This window comes from Macaca thibetana, chromosome 12 (assembly GCF_024542745.1).
Source record: "Macaca thibetana thibetana isolate TM-01 chromosome 12, ASM2454274v1, whole genome shotgun sequence".
In the NCBI taxonomy this organism is placed as follows: Eukaryota; Metazoa; Chordata; class Mammalia; order Primates; family Cercopithecidae; genus Macaca; species Macaca thibetana.
This window is the reverse complement of record NC_065589.1, coordinates 64,042,045-64,059,353: the sequence shown is the minus strand read 5'-3', so window position 1 is coordinate 64,059,353 and position 17,309 is coordinate 64,042,045. Positions and strand designations below refer to the sequence as shown.

Here is a 17,309-nt window from a genome sequence, read left to right as displayed (position 1 = left end):
TATATACACCATGGAATACTATGCAGCCATAAAAAACGATGAGTTTGTGTCCTTTGTAGGGATGTGGATGAAGCTGGAAATCATCATTCTCAGCAAACTATCGCAAGAACAGAAAACCAAACACTGCATGTTCTCACTGATAGGTGGGAATTGAACAATGAGATCACTTGGACACAGGAAGGGGAACATCACACACTGGGGCCTATTGTGGGCAGAGGGGAGAGGGGAGGGATAGCATTAGGAGATATACCTAATGTAAATGATGAGTTAATGGGTGCAGCACACCAACATGGCACATGTACACAAACCTGCACGTTGTGCACATGTACCCTAGAACTTAAAGTATAATAAAATAAATTTAAAAAAATAAAGAGTAAGTTCAGTTTTGTAAGAAACTGCCAAACTGTCTTTCAAAGTGGCTGTGCCGTTTTGCTTTCCCACCAGCAGTGAGTGAGAGTTCCTGGTGCTTCACATCCTCACCAGCATTTGGCTTTGTCAGTGCTTTGGATTTTAGTCATTCTAATAGGTATGTACTCTGACCCATTTTTTTTTACCATAATAAAATAAGTACTTCGGGATAATTAGGGTGTATTCCACAATAAGAAGAGAATGAGGGAAATACAACAATAACTTTAAATTTGGCTCCTGGTTGGTAGGCCAGGCTCATTCCCTGAGTAAATCATTGGTTTTCATATTCTAGCCTTCTAGGATGAGATTAAAATCTGCACCTAAGAGAAACAAGGAATGAGAACTTTGGGTTATTCATTAAGGTTATATCTGCACATTAGATGTCTAATGTAATTACAATTTTACAGTAATAGCTCTAAAAGTAGAAAGGACAATAAAATATGTAATATCCACACGGGTTATGGATATTTCCACATATGAATATTTATACTTAGAAATGGGATAACCTCCACAAAAGAGTTTTAGTTCCTGCCCCTTTACCTAAGTGGACAACTGGTCCTTGCTAGTACTTTTTTCATACTTCTAATACTTTTTTTCCTCTGTTGTATTTTTGGGCAAAAACTTTTGTTTGTGTTTAGTTTCTGTCTGAAATGTGCCACATGTTTCTTTCTTTAAGACAAAAGGGTGCACATTGTCTTGTGAATAAGTATTTCTTTCATTGATGTATTGTGTACCTGAGAACATGGCCTCAAATATAAGAATTTAGCTGAAACTACTGTTGGTGGAACAACAGATCTTTCCTACTTTATTACTCTTAGGACAGAAGTACTTCCTAGAATCGGAAAGATTCATGCTTTTTTTCTGTGGATAATATAGAAAAACATAGAGTTAGGAAACACAATATATTCTTCTGAAAATAAAGACAAAACCACATGGTCTACTTCAGTATCTCCAGGTACCACTTAGAAGTCATCTTTGAACCAAGTGACACATAGTCCTAACCTTCTGGACAGTGTGCAGTGTGGAAGCAGATCTCATCCTTCCTGGAAGTTGACAGGTCTAACACTTTCTAGGAATCTTAGAATTTTGCCTCATACTAAAAGGTAAAGGAAATTTGAAGTTGCTAATATAAGATACACATGAGCAATATATTCTTTCTTCTTTCTTTCTCTTTCTTTTCCTTCCTTCCTTCCTTCCTTCCTTCCTTCCTTCCTTCCTCTTTCTCTTTCTTTCTTTTCTTTCTTTTTTTCTCTTTTTTCTTTCTTTCTTTCTTTCTCTCTCTCTTCCTTCCTTCCTCCCTTCCCTTCCCTTCCCTTTCCTTTCTTCTGTCTCTCTTCTCTCTCTCTCTATCTCTCCCTCCTCTCTCCTTCCCTCCCTCCTTCCCTCCCTTCCTTTTTTCTATGGAGTCTCATTCTGTTGCCTAGGCTGGGGTGCAGTGGCACAAATTCCACTCGCTGCAACCTGCTTCTCCCAGGTTCAAGTGATTCTCCTGCCTCAGCCTCCTGAGTAGCTGGGATTACAGGCACCCACCACCATGCCTGGCTAATTTTTGTATTTTTAGTAGAGACGAGATTTCACTATGTTGGTCAGGCTGGTCCCAAACTCCTGACCTCAGGTGATCCACCCACCTCAGTCTCCCAAAGTGCTGGGATTACAGGTGTGAGCCGCTGCGCCTGGCCCACATATGCAATATTTTCAATATGCTCGTTTTCAGAAGTCTTTCTAAACAATGTCAAAGTTCTTTTTACTGCATTCTTACCACCTCCTAATGTTTAGCAATTATCAATATTCCCCTGACTGGAAAACCAAAAGCAAAAGTAAAAACAAAAACAAAACCCATAAAGGTAACTTTTTAAAATTTTAAGTTCCAGGATACATGTGCAGCATGTGCAGGTTTGTTACATAGGTAAACATGTGCCATGGTGGTTTGCTGTACCTATCAACCCATCACCTAAGTATTAAGCCTCACATGCATTAGCTATTCATCTTGATGTTCTCCCTCCCCCAACCCTCAACAGGCCCCAGGGTGTGTTGGTCCCCTCCCTGTGTCCATCTGTTCTGATTGTTCAACTGCCACTTATAAGTGAGAACATGTGGTGTTTGGTTTTCTGTTCCTTTGTTAGCTTCCTGAAGATAATGGCTTCCAGTTCCATCCATGTTCCTGCAAAGGACATGATCTCATTCCTTTTTATGGCTGCATAGTATTCCATGGTGTATATGTACCACATTTTCTTTATCCAGTCTATCGTTGATGGGTGTTTGGGTTGATTTCATGTTTTTGCTATTGTGAATAGTGCTGCAGTGAACATATGTGGGCATGTATTTTTATAACAGAATGACTTATATTCTTTTGGGTATATACCCAGTAATGGGATTGCTGGGCCAAATGGTATTTCTCATTCTATATCTTCGAGGAATTGCCACACTGTCTTTCACAATGGTTGAACTAATTTACACTTCCCAAAACAGTGTAAAAGCATTCGTAAAGGTGACTTTTATCAAGACTCTTGAATAGAGTCATCTTGTGAAATTCCACTTTCCTCACATATAAGGGAGAAAGAAGGGCAGATAGAAGGAGGAACTTGTTCTTAAGCTACTACATTACCATGCTTTACTGGAGATCTGTCTGAGTAAGAGTTTCCAAAGTGAAAAAGCTACATTCTTGGAGACTATTCTAGAAACAAATTTAAACAGAAGTAATAAAGATGACATTTTGAACTATGCATGTAGCCATTGATTGCAAGTGTACTTAGGGGCCTCTTTGTCAAAAAATTATAACCGCCACAATTTTTTTTCTGTCAAATTCCAGAATATGGACTTCAGTCTGTTGAATTTTGCAGGCTTTTATTTGATATGTTTACTTGAATATCATCATTATCATTTTGCTGGTATGTCAGGGCAATGGTATGTCAGGAATTTTAGCTCTCATAACAAATTTATTCAACTAATTAAAACTATTTACTAATCCACCCAGGACAACTAATCCATTTAAGAAGAAGAACAAAAATAAGAAAAAGTTTCAATAATTAAGAAACAGTAAAATTGCTTTGTGAAGACCACGCTATTTGCTGGATTTTATTTTCTAAATTGTACTGACAAAACACCAACATGTAATCTTGACCAAGCTTATGCTATCTTGCTTCCTTAAATAGTGGTTCTCAACCAGGGATGATTTTCTGCCAGGGGATATTTGGCAACATTTGGAGACATTGTGGTTGTTACATCTGAGGGTGGAGGTGCTAATGACATCTAGTGGGTAGAGGCCATAAATGCTGCTAAACATCCTACGATGTATAGGACAACCCCCAAAAAACATATAATTATCTGGTCCCAAATGTCAACCTTGTATCAAGGTTGAAAAATCCTGCTTCAGAGAAATACAGGATGAATATCACATTTTCCTCATATTTAAATAATTTTCATACATAGACAGCTATCTCATGAAACATTCATCTCAAAACCCAAGCAAAATACAGTTTTTTTTATGTAGAACACTTTCTGGTCAACGTACACACAAATTGAATGGTTTTTGAAAAGCATTCTACTGCATTAAAGGACATAAGTGGAAGATATTTATTGAATATATTTATTAAGCTTCACTCACTAAGTAAAGCACACCACTGATACCTCCTCCTGCTTATCTGATACAGAAAAGGACATTAAGACATCATTTCCTGCAGTTTATGTTCCATAACACGGCAGTTGATTAGAAAGATGTAGTTACTTCTGTTTGAAAATGTAGCTGCTGCTCTGCCCTCTGGCTCACTTTGAAAATTTGTGGTTCTGAAAGCTCAAGGTACTATTTTTACTCTTCGTATTTGGCTCTGACCTGTGTAGCTATGTTCCTGCTTCTTGTTTCCCTTGGTTTGGCCACACTGGTGGAGAGTGGGGCTGTGGTGTGTTTTTTAAGGTTGGCGGAGGGGTTGCAGTTACTCAGACAAGATTCTGATAAGTTCACGTTCAGGGTGGTTTTGGCTGAAAACTAAAATTTATAATTTTACAAATCAGATTATCCTTTTAGATATGTAGTTTTATGAAACATATTATCTCTTCCTATGAAAACAGAAACATGGCAAATAATATCTGAATATTGTTGGGCATTTAAAAATATTTTTATACAGGCTCAAGCTTAATTTGGAAAAAAATTGTGAACTATATGCTATTTGCAATTACTTTACATGCAATAAAGTAATTTTTACCTGAGATTGAGATCTAAAGTATTAATAGATTAAATTGAAATGAAAGAATTTTTTTTAAAAAAATTAATTTATATGAGCTGTTCTGAAGAAAGCATTAGAAATGTGTGAAAGCTTATTTCAAAAGGGATCATAATGGAAAAATAATTTGACTTAATTTCAATATAATAAAGGCTAAGATTTTTAAATTGTCTGAAACTGGTACTGAGCTTTTCATTAAAGCAAGTATCATGTGGGTGGACATTTTGATAGCCCTGTTTAGAGTGCTACAGTCTTATAAGGGTATCTATCTACAAAGTTCCTCAAGGTTCCACATGTTAAACATGTCAAAGTGACTTTTCATTTTCTATGTTCTTTTTCTTTAATTATACTTTAAGTTCTAAGGTACATGTGCACAACGTGCAGGTTTGTTACATATGTATACGTGTGCCATATTGGTGTGCTGCACCCATTAACTCGTCATTTACATTAGGTATATTATTTTCTATGTTCTATTATACCACTATGCATTTTTATAATACTCATTGGACACAAAACAAATACTAAACTAGGGTTGCATTTCTCTAGAGAATGACAATATCTATGCTGACTTTCTTTTTTCTAACATAGGGATAAATTTTTTATCAACTACTATGTGCTATATTCCCAGTTATTTCATCACTCAACAAAGCCACAACTGCATGAAAGGGCTTCAAGGCTGGGACTTTTGGGGGTGAATAAGAGCCTGATTGTGTTTGGTACACCAAGTTTTTAGTGAACCATATTTGAAGTCCTACAATCATATATATATATTTATATTTTTTCTTTATTGAATAAATAGAATTTTTTATGACTGCCAAAAAAGTACACTATTCTGAGCAAACAAAATTATTACCTTATCTGTCTTCTGCTTCCCAGGAAATTTCCTTAAAATTTTGTTCTAAACCTTGACTGGTCTCTTGATCATTTGGCCCCAAACACCAAGTGCTTGGCAATATCATCCACCTGTTCCAATGAGAAAATCAAGAACACATTGTGTGTTTAATACCCCTTAGAGATCAGTGAGAGCTAGACGCACATTTAGAAGTGGTCTATTTTGCACCATAATTCACAGGCAAGGAACATGAGGGTCAAAGATTTTAGTTGCCTAAATCCTCAGAGTTTTTCTGTAGCAAAGCTAGGATTAGAATTTAGGTCTTTAGCTCTTCCAAATAGTAACATTTTAAGAGGAGTAATACAGAATACTTCAATTCTTTAAAACAAGTACTCCCTTCTCTAAGAATACAAGATTGAGACCGGGCTCAAAAGCATGATATTCAGTGTTCCACTATTTTAATAAGCAATATTTAGGACTTCGATTTACTTGCATAAAGGTACATGATAACCTCAACAAAAAGCCTACATTTACCCCATTAAAAAGGATTCAGATGGCCCTAGGTTTCTCAGGGCAACATCAATAGAGAGCCATTTATCTCATCTATGTTATCTCTAAATGGAAATGTTTATATTAGACATATAAAGGCATATCCATCATTAGAAATTTAAAACAAAAATGAAGATTGGTTGTAATTTATTTTCAGTAACATACACAGCCAATGTCATATAATTTAAATATCAGTTATACTCTGATTTCAAATATGTCTGTTGGTGTTATAAATATAACCATGTAATCTTTGCACTGTATATGGAGTCTGTTTGAGCCAACCTGCAAAGTTTCAGATTGGTGGAAAAAGAAATATTTCTCCATGTGTCCACACATGAAAAGGAATATAGCACAATGAGAAGCCAGTACATTTGACTATAGAAAACTGTCTTAACTTGCTTTGATTACTGTCCTTCCATAAAACAAACCACTATTCTGCAATGGAATGTTTAATAGGTGTATGTTAATGGTGGTTAAATATTAACCACCATCATCATTTTTTCTCTTGAATTGGAGAAACGGCATTTATTAAGAGCATTTTGAGTCAATATTTATACAAGAATAAGCATCCCCTATCTGCAAAAGTTTGAATGAGATATTCAGATTAAATTTATTACCTTTACAGGAACTTAATGTCAAATTATACTTTAAGGAATTCCCAGTAAAGCTAAGAAACAGGCAAGTAAATTCTGTTGTTTCCAGGTATTTAGTAGACATAATATACATTTTATTATTAGCATATAAACCATTAGCAATAAAAAAGAAATAAACAGACAAAACATTTGTTCCTGCAGTAATCATGTCTGCTTTAGTAACCTAAAGATATGAGCTAGAAAAATTCATCTTTAAAGATCTAGATTCAGTACTTTTATGGAAGCTTGAAATACCATAACTAATGGATTGAAAAAAACCAACAGCTGCTTCTCAGCTAAGATTTATGATGTTATGATGTTGTTATTACACTAAAATTAAAGTAACTTCTAAGTTCTGTTTAGAAATAATTCTTTTTGGTTTGCTATCAATGAAGAATTTAAATGAATTTACATTTGAGGTTGATATATGTGTACACATATCTTAACAGTATCTCCCACCCTCCAACAGCTATCTGGAAATCTTGTTTGAAATATACAGATTTTTAATTATCTATTTTAAAACTGGAGTTGTGCTGAGCTTTTTATCCAGAGCATGCATATAAATAACTCTCTGTATGATACCACTGTTAAAATGAGAGAAGCGTATTTCTTCATCAAATCTAGGCCATAAGTTGCTAATGGCACTGGGGCCATTAGCATGAGGTGTTTTTCTAACCTAATCACATCACATATCACCTGGGCATTTTATGTATTACTGAATTCATACAAGTAAGAACTCATGCACACACACACACATATAGCAAAGATTCAAAACTCTTGAAATAGTTTTTATTCATTCACAGTGATCCTTATGGCATATAACACACTCTGCTATATAATTTTGATTCAGCCAACCAAGAATCTCTTACATTTAAAGAAATGGTACAGGCTTTTCTAATTCTGAGATTCTCTATGAGATGGTATCATTCCTTTCACTGATTTAATTTTTGCCTAGAATGGATTAGAGTCAGAGCACAGAGGAATGAGACTCATGTGCCAAGGAAAAGTCAGCTGTGGCCGGGCACAGTGGCTCATGCCAGCATTTTGGGAGGCTGAGGCAGGTGGATCACCTGAGGTCAAGAGTTTGGGACTAGTCTGGCCAACATGGAGAAACCCCGTCTCTATTAAAAGTACAAAAATTAGCCAGCATGGTGGCATGCACCTGTAATGCCAGCTACTCAGGAGGCTGAGGCAGGAGAATTGCTTGAACCCGGGAGGCAGAGGTTGCAGTGAGCCGAGATCACGCCACTGCCCTCCAGCCTGGGCGACAAGAGCGAGACTTTGTCTAAAAAAAAGAAAAAAAAAAAAAAAAAAGTCCGCTGCAACTGAGGACCAGCCCCTGTACCTTAGACTGTGCTCCTGACTTGTCCAGGAACATCCTGTTAAACCTGGGCCATCTTTCATGGTGTTCATAATCCATTTTGGGTTCTCAAAGTAAATCAGTATTGGTGCAATTATACAATGTATTGCCATAGATTTGAACAAAACCTATAATAGGTACTTTGTATATCCATTTATAAGTCCCAGATGGGGTCTTTACAGTGCTCTACTGCTTACACTACTATATTTACAAGGCCTTTGATAAAATACAAGTTTAATACTTGGCTTTTGTGGTGCATCAGTTCGTTTTCTTTTAAGTGACAAAGTACAATGCCATAAAATAATTTAGAATATTGACATATAAGACCAAAAATTACCCTCAAGAAAATGTTTAAAGGAAATGAAGAAAATAATTATATTTAACATTTAGATAATATAAAACAATTAGTTTCATTGAAAAGTTTCTAGTTAACTATAAGTGCCAAAATAGCCATTTGTATTCTATCATTTAATGAATTAACAAACTAAAATATCACTTTATGAAATACTGCTTTTTAAGGTATAATACAGAGGTTTGCATATTTTAGCTTAGGTTTCTAAGAAGAAATCTTAGAAATAATACTAGCAGCCGGGGCCTATCCTTGCTGATAGGAAAGTACATATCCACGGTAGCTACATTCATTCTTGCAGCACAGCAGATGACCAACTGGTAAATCATCTACTCCAGGATGTGATGTCAGAGGCCAAAAGGACTTCTTTTATTTTATTTTGGTCATGTTATTATTGGAGAAAGCCCAGCTCAGCAATCCTGTAATCACAATTTCTATTTTTTCTCTCTTGATCTGTTGATAATGACAATGGCAGTTAATGATCAAATTTGATTTATGTTCCACATCAAGCATTCCCTCATTCTGGTGAGCATCATCTTCTTCAAGTAATTTACCTCTCTCAAATCTGCCCCTACCCCCACCAAAATATCAGAGGAAGGTACAAGAAAAAGCAAGCGTGACATGTCGCAACTAGATTTCAGGTTTCCATAATGTCTGCAACCAACGTACGGAAAAGGGGCCATTTCTTACAGCCTGCCTTTGCCTTGGTCTCTGGAGATGCCTGATCACTACACTGACAGCTCCCTAGCTTTTTCTCGAGAGCAGTTGTTGCAGATCTTCTGCTTTGGTGATTTTGTGTACTCTGATTAGTTTCAAGAGTTTTTTGTAGATTCTTTGGGATTTTCTAGGTAGAAAGTCATGATGTCTATAAATCAAATTAGTTTTATTTCTTTTAAAATCTTAATAACTTTTATGTTTTCCTGTCCACTCACTAGTGTTTCCAGTCAACATTGAATAAGAGTGGTAAGAGAGGATGTCCTTAAGTATGATGTTAGTTACAGGTTTTTATAGATGTTCTTTATCAAGTTGAGGAAGTTTCCTCTGCTACTAGTTTTCTGACAGTTTTTAAAAATTATCATGAACACATATTAGATTTTTGTCAAATGTTATTTCTGCATCAATTGATATAATTATCTTATTTTTCTTCTTTTGCCTGTGGATGTGGTGGATTCACTGATTGATTTTTGAATTTTGAAAGAGCTATATATACCTAGAACAAATGCCATGTCTTGTGTGGCATTCTTTTTATCCATTGTTAGATTTGACTTATTAGTGTTGTGTTGAGGATTTTTGTAATTATATTCATGGGAGATATCGGTTTTTAGTTTTCATTTCTTGTAATACCTTTACCTGGTTTTACTATTAGAGTAATTCTGACCCAAGAGAACAAGTTTAAAAAGAGTTCTCTCTGCTTCTATTTTCTGGAAGAGATGGTGGAGAATGGCTATTTTTTCTCCTTTAAATGTTTGGTAAATTTATCAGTGAAATCATCTAGGCCTTGTGTTTTCTTTTTTGGAAAGTTGTTAATTATTGGTTCAGTATATCTAACAGATAAAGGGCTTTTCAGGTTTTCTATTTCTGCTTGTGTGAGTTTTGGCAGGCTGTCTTTCAAGGAATTGATCTATTTCATTTCAGTTATCAAATTTGTGGGCTTAGAGTTGTTCATAGTACACCTTGTTATTCTTTTAATGTGCATAGATCAGTAGTGGTGACCCTTCTTTCATTTCTAATATTGGTAATTTTTGTCTTCTCTCTTTTCTTGGTTATCCTGGCTAAAAGTATATCAATTTTATTGATCTGCTCAGAGAACAACTTTTGTTTTCATTGATTTTCTCTATTATTTTCCTGTTTTCAATGTCATTGATTTACACTCTCATTTTTAAGCTTTCTTTTATTCTGCTTGCTTTAGGCTTAAATCACTTTTCTTTCTCTAGTTTCCTAAGGTGACAGCTCAGGTTGATTTTAGATTTTTTTCTTTCTAATATATGCGTTTAATACTAAACATTTTCCTCTACACACTATTTTTCTACATCCCACATATTCTGATGTTTTATTTGTAATTTCGTATTTTTCAAAACATCTAAAATCCTTATTGAGATCTGTTTTTGATCTACATGTTATTTAGAGGTGTGCTGTTTAGTATAGTTTGAAGTCAGGTAGCGTGATGCCTTCAGCTTTGTTCTTTTGGCTTAGGATTGTCTTGGCAATGCGGGCTCTTTTTTGGTTCTGTATGAACTTTAAAGCAGATTTTTCCAATTCTGTGAAGAAAGTCATTGGTGGCTTAATGGGGATGGCATTGAATCTATAAATTACCTTGGGCAGTATGACCATTTTCACAATATTGCTTCTTCCTATCCATGAGCATAGTATGTTCTTCCATTTGTTTGTGTCCTCTTTTACTTCACTGAGCAGTGGTTTGTAGTTCTCCTTGAAGAGGTCCTTCACATCCCTTGTCAGTTGGATTCCTAGGTATTTTATTCTCTTTGAAGCTATTGTGAATGGGAGTTCACTCATGATTTGGCTCTGTTTGTCTGTCATTGGTGTATAAGAATGCTTGTGATTTTTGCACATTGATTTTGTATCCTGAGACTTTGCTGAAGTTGCTTATCAGTTTAAGGAAATTTTGGGCTGAGACGATAGGGTTTTCTAAATATACAATCATGTCATCTGCAAACAGGGACAAGTTGACTTCTTCTTTTCGTAACTGAATACCCTTGATTTCTTTCTCTTGCCTGATTGCCCTAGCCAGAACTTCCAACACTATGTTGAATAGGAATGGTGAGAGAGGGCATCCCTGTGTTGTGCCAGTTTTCAAAGGGAATGCTTCCAGTTTTTGCCCATTCAGTATGATATTGGCTGTGGGTTTGTCATAAATAGCTCTTATTATTTTGAGATACGTTCCATCAATACTGACTTTATTGAGAGTTTTTAGCATGAAGGGCTGTTGAATTTTGTCAAACGCCTTTTCTGCATCTATTGAGATAATCATGTGGTTTTTGTCTTTGGTTCTGTTTATATGCTGGATTACGCTTATTGATTTGCATATGTTGAACCAGCCTTGCATCCCAGGATGAAGCCCACTTCATCATGGTGGATAAACTTTTTGATGTGCTGCTGGATTAGGTTTGCCAGTATTTTGTTGAGGATTTTTGCATCGATGTTCATCAGGGATATTGGTCTAAAATTCTCTTTTTTTGTTGTGTCTCTGCCAGGCTTTGGTATCAGGATGATGTTGGCCTCATAAAATGAGTTAGGGAGGATTCCCTCTTTTTCTATTGATTGGAATAGTTTCAGAAGGAATGGTACCAACTACTCCTTGTACCTCTGGTAGAATTCGACTGTGAATCCATCTGGTCCTGGACTTTTTTTGGTTAGTAGGCTATTAATTATTGCCTCAATTTCAGAGCCTGCTATTGGTTTATTCAGGGATTCAACTTTCTCCTGGTTTAGTCTTGGGAGAGTGTAAGTGTCCAGGAAATTATCCATTTCTTCTAGGTTTTCTAGTTTATTTGCATAGAGGTGTTTATAGTATTCTTTGATGGTAGTTTGTATTTCTGTGGGGTCGGTGGTGATATCCCTTTTATCATTTTTTATTGCGTCGATTTGATTCTTCTCTCTTTTCTTCTTTCTTAGTCTTGCTAGTGGTCTATCAATTTTGTTGACCTTTTCAGAAAACCAGCTCCTGGATTCATTGATTTTTGGAGGGTTTTTTGTGTTTCTATCTCCTTCAGTTCTGCTCTGATCTTAGTTATTTCTTGCCTTCTGCTAGATTTTGTATGTGTTTGCTCTTGCTTCTCTAGTTCTTTTAATTGTGATGTTAGGGTGTCAATTTTAGATCTTTCCTGCTTTCTCTTGTGGGCTTTTAGTGCTATAAATTTCCCTGTACACACTGCTTTAAATGTGTCCCAGAGATTCTGGTATGTTGTATCTTTGTTCTCATTGGTTTCAAAGAACATCTTTATTTCTGCCTTCATTTCGTTATGTACCCAGTAGTCATTCAGGAGCAGGTTGTTCAGTTTCCATGTAGTTGAGCGGTTTTGATTGAGTTTCTTAGTCCTGAGTTCTAGTTTGATTGCACTGTGGTCTGAGAGACAGTTTGTTATAATTTCTGTTCTTTTACACTTGCTGAGGTGTGCTTTACTTCCAACTATGTGGTCAATTTTGGAATAAGCATGATGTGGTGCTGAGAAGAATGTATATTCTGTTGATTTGGGGTGGAAAGTTCTGTAGATGTCTATTAGATCCGCTTGGTGTAGAGTTGAGTTCAATTCCTGGATATCCTTGTTAACTTTCTGTCTCGTTGTTCTATCTAATGTTGACAATGAGGTGTTAAAATCTCCCATTATTATTGTATGGGAGTCTAAGTCTCTTTGTAAATCTCTAAGGACTTGCTTTATGAATCTGAGTGTTCCTGTATTGGATGCATATATATTTAGGATAGTTAGCTCTTCCTGATGAATTGATCCCTTTACCACAATGTAATGGCCTTCTTTGTCTCTTTTGATCTTTGATGGTTTCAAGTCTGTTTTATCAGAGACTAGGATTGCAACCCCTGCTTTTTTTTGTTTTCCATTTGCTTGGTAGATCTTCCTGCATCCCTTTATTTTGAGCCTATGTGTGTCTCTGCATGTGAGATGCATCTCCTGAATACAGCAAACTGATGGGTCTTGACTCTTTATCCAATTTTCCAGTCTGTGTCTTTTAATTGGACCATTTAGTCCATTTACATTTAAGGTTAATATTGTTATGTGTGAACTTGATCCTGTCATTATGGTATTAGCTGGTTATTTTGCTCATTAGTTGATGCCGTTTCTTCCTAGCATTGATGGACTTTACATTTTGACATGTTTTTGCAATGGCTGGTACCAGTTGTTCCTTTCCATGTTTAATGCTTCCTTCAGGATCTCTTGTTGGGCAGGCCTGGTGGTGACAAAATCTTTAAGCATTTGCTTATGTGTAAAGGATTTTATTTCTCCTTCACTTATGAAACTTAGTTTGGCTGGATACGAAATTCTGGGTTGAAAATTCTTTTCTTTAAGAATATTGAATAATGGCTCCTACTCTCTTCTGGCTTGTAGAGTTTCTGCTGAGAGATCCGCTGTTAGTCTGATGGGCTTCCCTTAGTGGGTAACCCGACCTTTCTCTCTGGCTGCCCTTAACATTTTTTCCTTCATTTCAACTTTGGTGAATCTGACAATTATGTTTCTTGGAGTTGCTCTTCTCGAGTAGTATCTTTGTGGCATTCTCTGTATTTCCTGAATTTGAATGTTGGCCTGCTTTGGGGAGAGTTGGGGAGGTTCTCCTGGATGATATCCTGCAGTGTGTTTTCCAATTTGGTTCCATTTTCCCCATCACTTTCAGGCAAACCAATCAGACGTAGATTTGGGCTTTTCACATAATTCCATATTTCTTGCAGGCTTTGTTCATTTCTTTTTACTCTTTTTTCTCTAAACTTCTCTTCTCGCTTCATTCATTCATTTGATCTTCAATCACTGATACTCCTTCTTCCAGTTGTTTGAGTTGGTTACTGAAGCTTGTGCATTTGTCACGTAGTTCTTGTGTCATGGTTTTCATCTCTATCAGTTCTAACTATACTACAAGGCTACAGTAACCAAAACAGCATGGTACTGGTTCCAAAACAGACATATAGACCAATGGAACAGAACAGAGCCCTCAGAAATAATACCACACATCTACAGCCATCTGATCTTTGACAAACCTCACAAAAACAAGAAATGGGGAAAGGATTCCCTATTTAATAAAAGGTGCTGGGAAAATTGGCTGGCCATAAGTAGAAAGTTGAAACTGGATCCCTTCCTTACTCCTTACATGAAAATTAATTCAAGATGGGTTAGAGACTTAAATGTTAGACCTGAAACCATAAAAACCCTAGAAGAAAACCGAGGCAATACCATTCAGGACATAGGCATGGGCAAGGACCTCATGTCTAAACACCAAAAGCAATGGCAACAAAAGCCAAAATTGACAATTGGGATCTAATGAAGCTAAAGAGCTTCTGCACAGCAAAAGAAACTACTATCAGAGTGAACAGGCAACCTACAGTATGGGAGAAAATTTTTGTAAACTACTCATCTGACAAAGGGCTAATATCCAGAACCTACAAAGAACTCAAACAAATTTACAAGAAAAAAACAACCCCATCAAAAAGTGGGCAAAGGATATGAACAGACACTTCTCAAAAGAAGACATTCATACAGCCAAAAGACACATGAAAAAATGCTCATCATCACTGGCCATCAGAGAAATGCAAATCAAAACCAAAATGACATACCATCTCACACCAGTTAGAATGGCAATCATTAAAAAATCAGGAAACAACAGGTGCTGGAGAGGATGTGGAGAAATAGGAACACTTTTACACTGTTGGTGGGACTGTAAACTAGTTCAACCATTGTGGAAAACAGTGTGGTGATTCCTCAAGGATATAGAACTAGAAATACCATTTGACCCAGCCATCCCATTATTGGGGATATACCCAAAGGATGATAAATCATGCTGCTATAAAGACACATGCACATGTATGATTATTGTGGCACTATTCACAATAGCAAAGACTTGGAATCAACCTAAATGTCCATCAGTGACAGACTGGATTAAGAAAATGTGGCACATATACACCATGGAATACTACGCAGCCATAAAAACGGATGAGTTCATGTCCTTTGTAGGGACATGGATGCAGCTGGAAACCATCATTCTCTGTAAACTATTGCAAGAACAGAAAACCAAACACTGCGTGTTCTCACTCATAGGTGGGAATTGAACAATGAGATCACTTGGACACGGGAAGGGGAACATCACACACCGGGGCCTATTGTGGGGAGGGCGGAGGGGGGAGGGATAGTATTAGGAGATATACCTAATGTAAATGACGAGTTAATGGGTGCAGCACACCAACATGGCACCTGTATACGTATGTAACAAACCTGCACGTTGTGCATATGTACCCTAGAACTTAAAGTGTAAAAAAAAAAAAAAGAAGTGTGCTGTTTAATCTACAAATATTTCTGGATTTTTGAGCTTTGTTATTAATTTCTTGTTTCATTCCATTGCAGTCTGTAAACCTGCTTTTGTATAATTATTATTCTTTTAAATTTTTAATGTATGATGTATGGCCAAGAATGTGGTCTATCTTAGAAAATGCTCCATGTGAGCATGAGAAGAATGTGTATTTTGCCTTTGTTGGATGGCATATTCTATGTGTCAATTAGATGAAGTAGATTGATAGTGTTGTTTAGGTCAGTATTTCTTAATTTTTGACTGTTAGTAATCCTATTTTTTTCTCTCTCTTCTCCTTCCTTTCATTGTATATAGTCTTACTTTCATTATATGTCTAAACACAACTTTCTTTCTGCCTTCCTCGACCCCTGTTGTGAATAATTTCAGCTTCCTCTAGAACTCTTTGCACCATAGTGCACTTAGGGGGTGATGTTCACATAGAAGATGAAAAGTTACTGATTGACCGAAATATACCAAGGTGATCCCTTCAAATCAAGAAGGAAGCAGAGGTATTCCAGCACACCACAGGAGTGCTGGTTTGAAAGGCTGACTGGTGTCCAGTAACGGTCTCTAGGAATTTTATTACCAGAGATTTGTATTGGTTCTTCTAAAACATGGTCATTGTATTAGCTTCCTAGGGCTGCCATAACAAAGTACCACAAACAGAGTGGCTTGAAACAACAGAAATTTATTATTTCATAGTTCAGAAGGCTAGAAATCCAAAAGTCCAAACTCTAAAGTAAAGCAACCATTCTCCCTCCAAGGGCTTTAGGGAAGAATCTTTCCTCACTTCCTTTAGCTTCCAGTGATTGCAATCTCTGGTGCACCTTGGCTGATAGCAGCTGCATTACTCCAATCTCTGCCTCTGTTGTCATGTGTCATGTACTGCCTCCTCCCTGTGTGTCTCCTCTGTGTCTCTGTGTCTGCCATGGCCTCCTTATAAAGACACCAGGAACTGGACGTAGGGTCCACCTTGACACTACTAAATCCAGTAGAGTCCTCTTACTGGGTAACAAAAATTGTCATGTAGAAACATTTTATTGGGGTCTCTAACTTTTTCTCGGGGAGTTCCCTAAAAACATTTCCAGAATCCATAGGAAATTCACACAGTCAGGGAAGCTGAAAGCCAAAGCTGACACTGAGCATCCTCACCGTGTTGTGTAGCCAGTTTATCCCTTCTAGTTTTACATATCCCCAGTCACCACCCCTAAGTGGAACACAGCCTGCAAATCTTTCATCTTTCCATAGACCCCATTTTCTCACCAGAAATTATGTTCTTTAAGTGGGGAAGCATTCTTATTTAATCTACTAGTCCAGACCAGAATGTGATAAGAAATACTATTACTCTTGTAAGAGTAATAGAAACGAATAAAAATGCATTTTAAAAGGCACCTTCTGGAGCTGCATTCACTTGAATCAAAGGCTGGCCCTGCAGGGTTGGCATGGCAGCAGCTGCTAGAGGAGCGGCTCTGGAGCAAATGGGCATATTCGCCTTTCTGACTCTGCCAAGTAAGTGGTTTCCTACCTTGTCTGCATTTCCAGCTGACTCTGTTTTCCAACAGCTTGTTTGTGTGTGGGTGTGCATAATAATTATTACAAAGAGAGGTGGCTGTCTGCCATCATTAGCATAATATGTGCTGGAGACAATTTGCCATGAATAAAGTATGTCCTTTTATATTTCACTGATTTTTTATGCTCAAAAGATTTTATCACATGATTTTTTAAAATGCATACGTAAGATAAAAATACCATTTTGTAGATACTTGAATCAATAAAGTTCTTGTAAAAAGAACAGTTGTTGAATGACAAAGGAAAAAGATGATTTCATTTTATTACCTAGTTCTGGAGCTGCTATTTCACAAGTATTGATGTTTACGTGCATTCTAAATGGAAAAAGAGCCATGGCAAGGAGCCATGAGAATACAGATAGAAAACGTCATGT

The 17,309-nt window shown here is 36.7% G+C and overlaps 1 protein-coding gene across 2 annotated transcripts in view; it reads right to left on the bottom strand.

The window, feature by feature from the left end:
- Positions 1–17,309, bottom strand: part of CCDC141 (coiled-coil domain containing 141) — a 258,308-nt gene that overhangs the window by 19,142 nt on the left and 221,857 nt on the right. The window contains exon 25 of one of the 2 annotated variants that reach the window (XM_050750520.1): positions 5,479–5,588. In XM_050750520.1, coding sequence (XP_050606477.1) covers positions 5,547–5,588 — 42 coding nt within the window. In that variant the 3' untranslated portion in view covers positions 5,479–5,546. Of the gene's footprint in view, positions 1–5,478; positions 5,589–17,309 lie in introns of those variants that run through there. The other variant, XM_050750519.1, reaches the window with a different exon arrangement.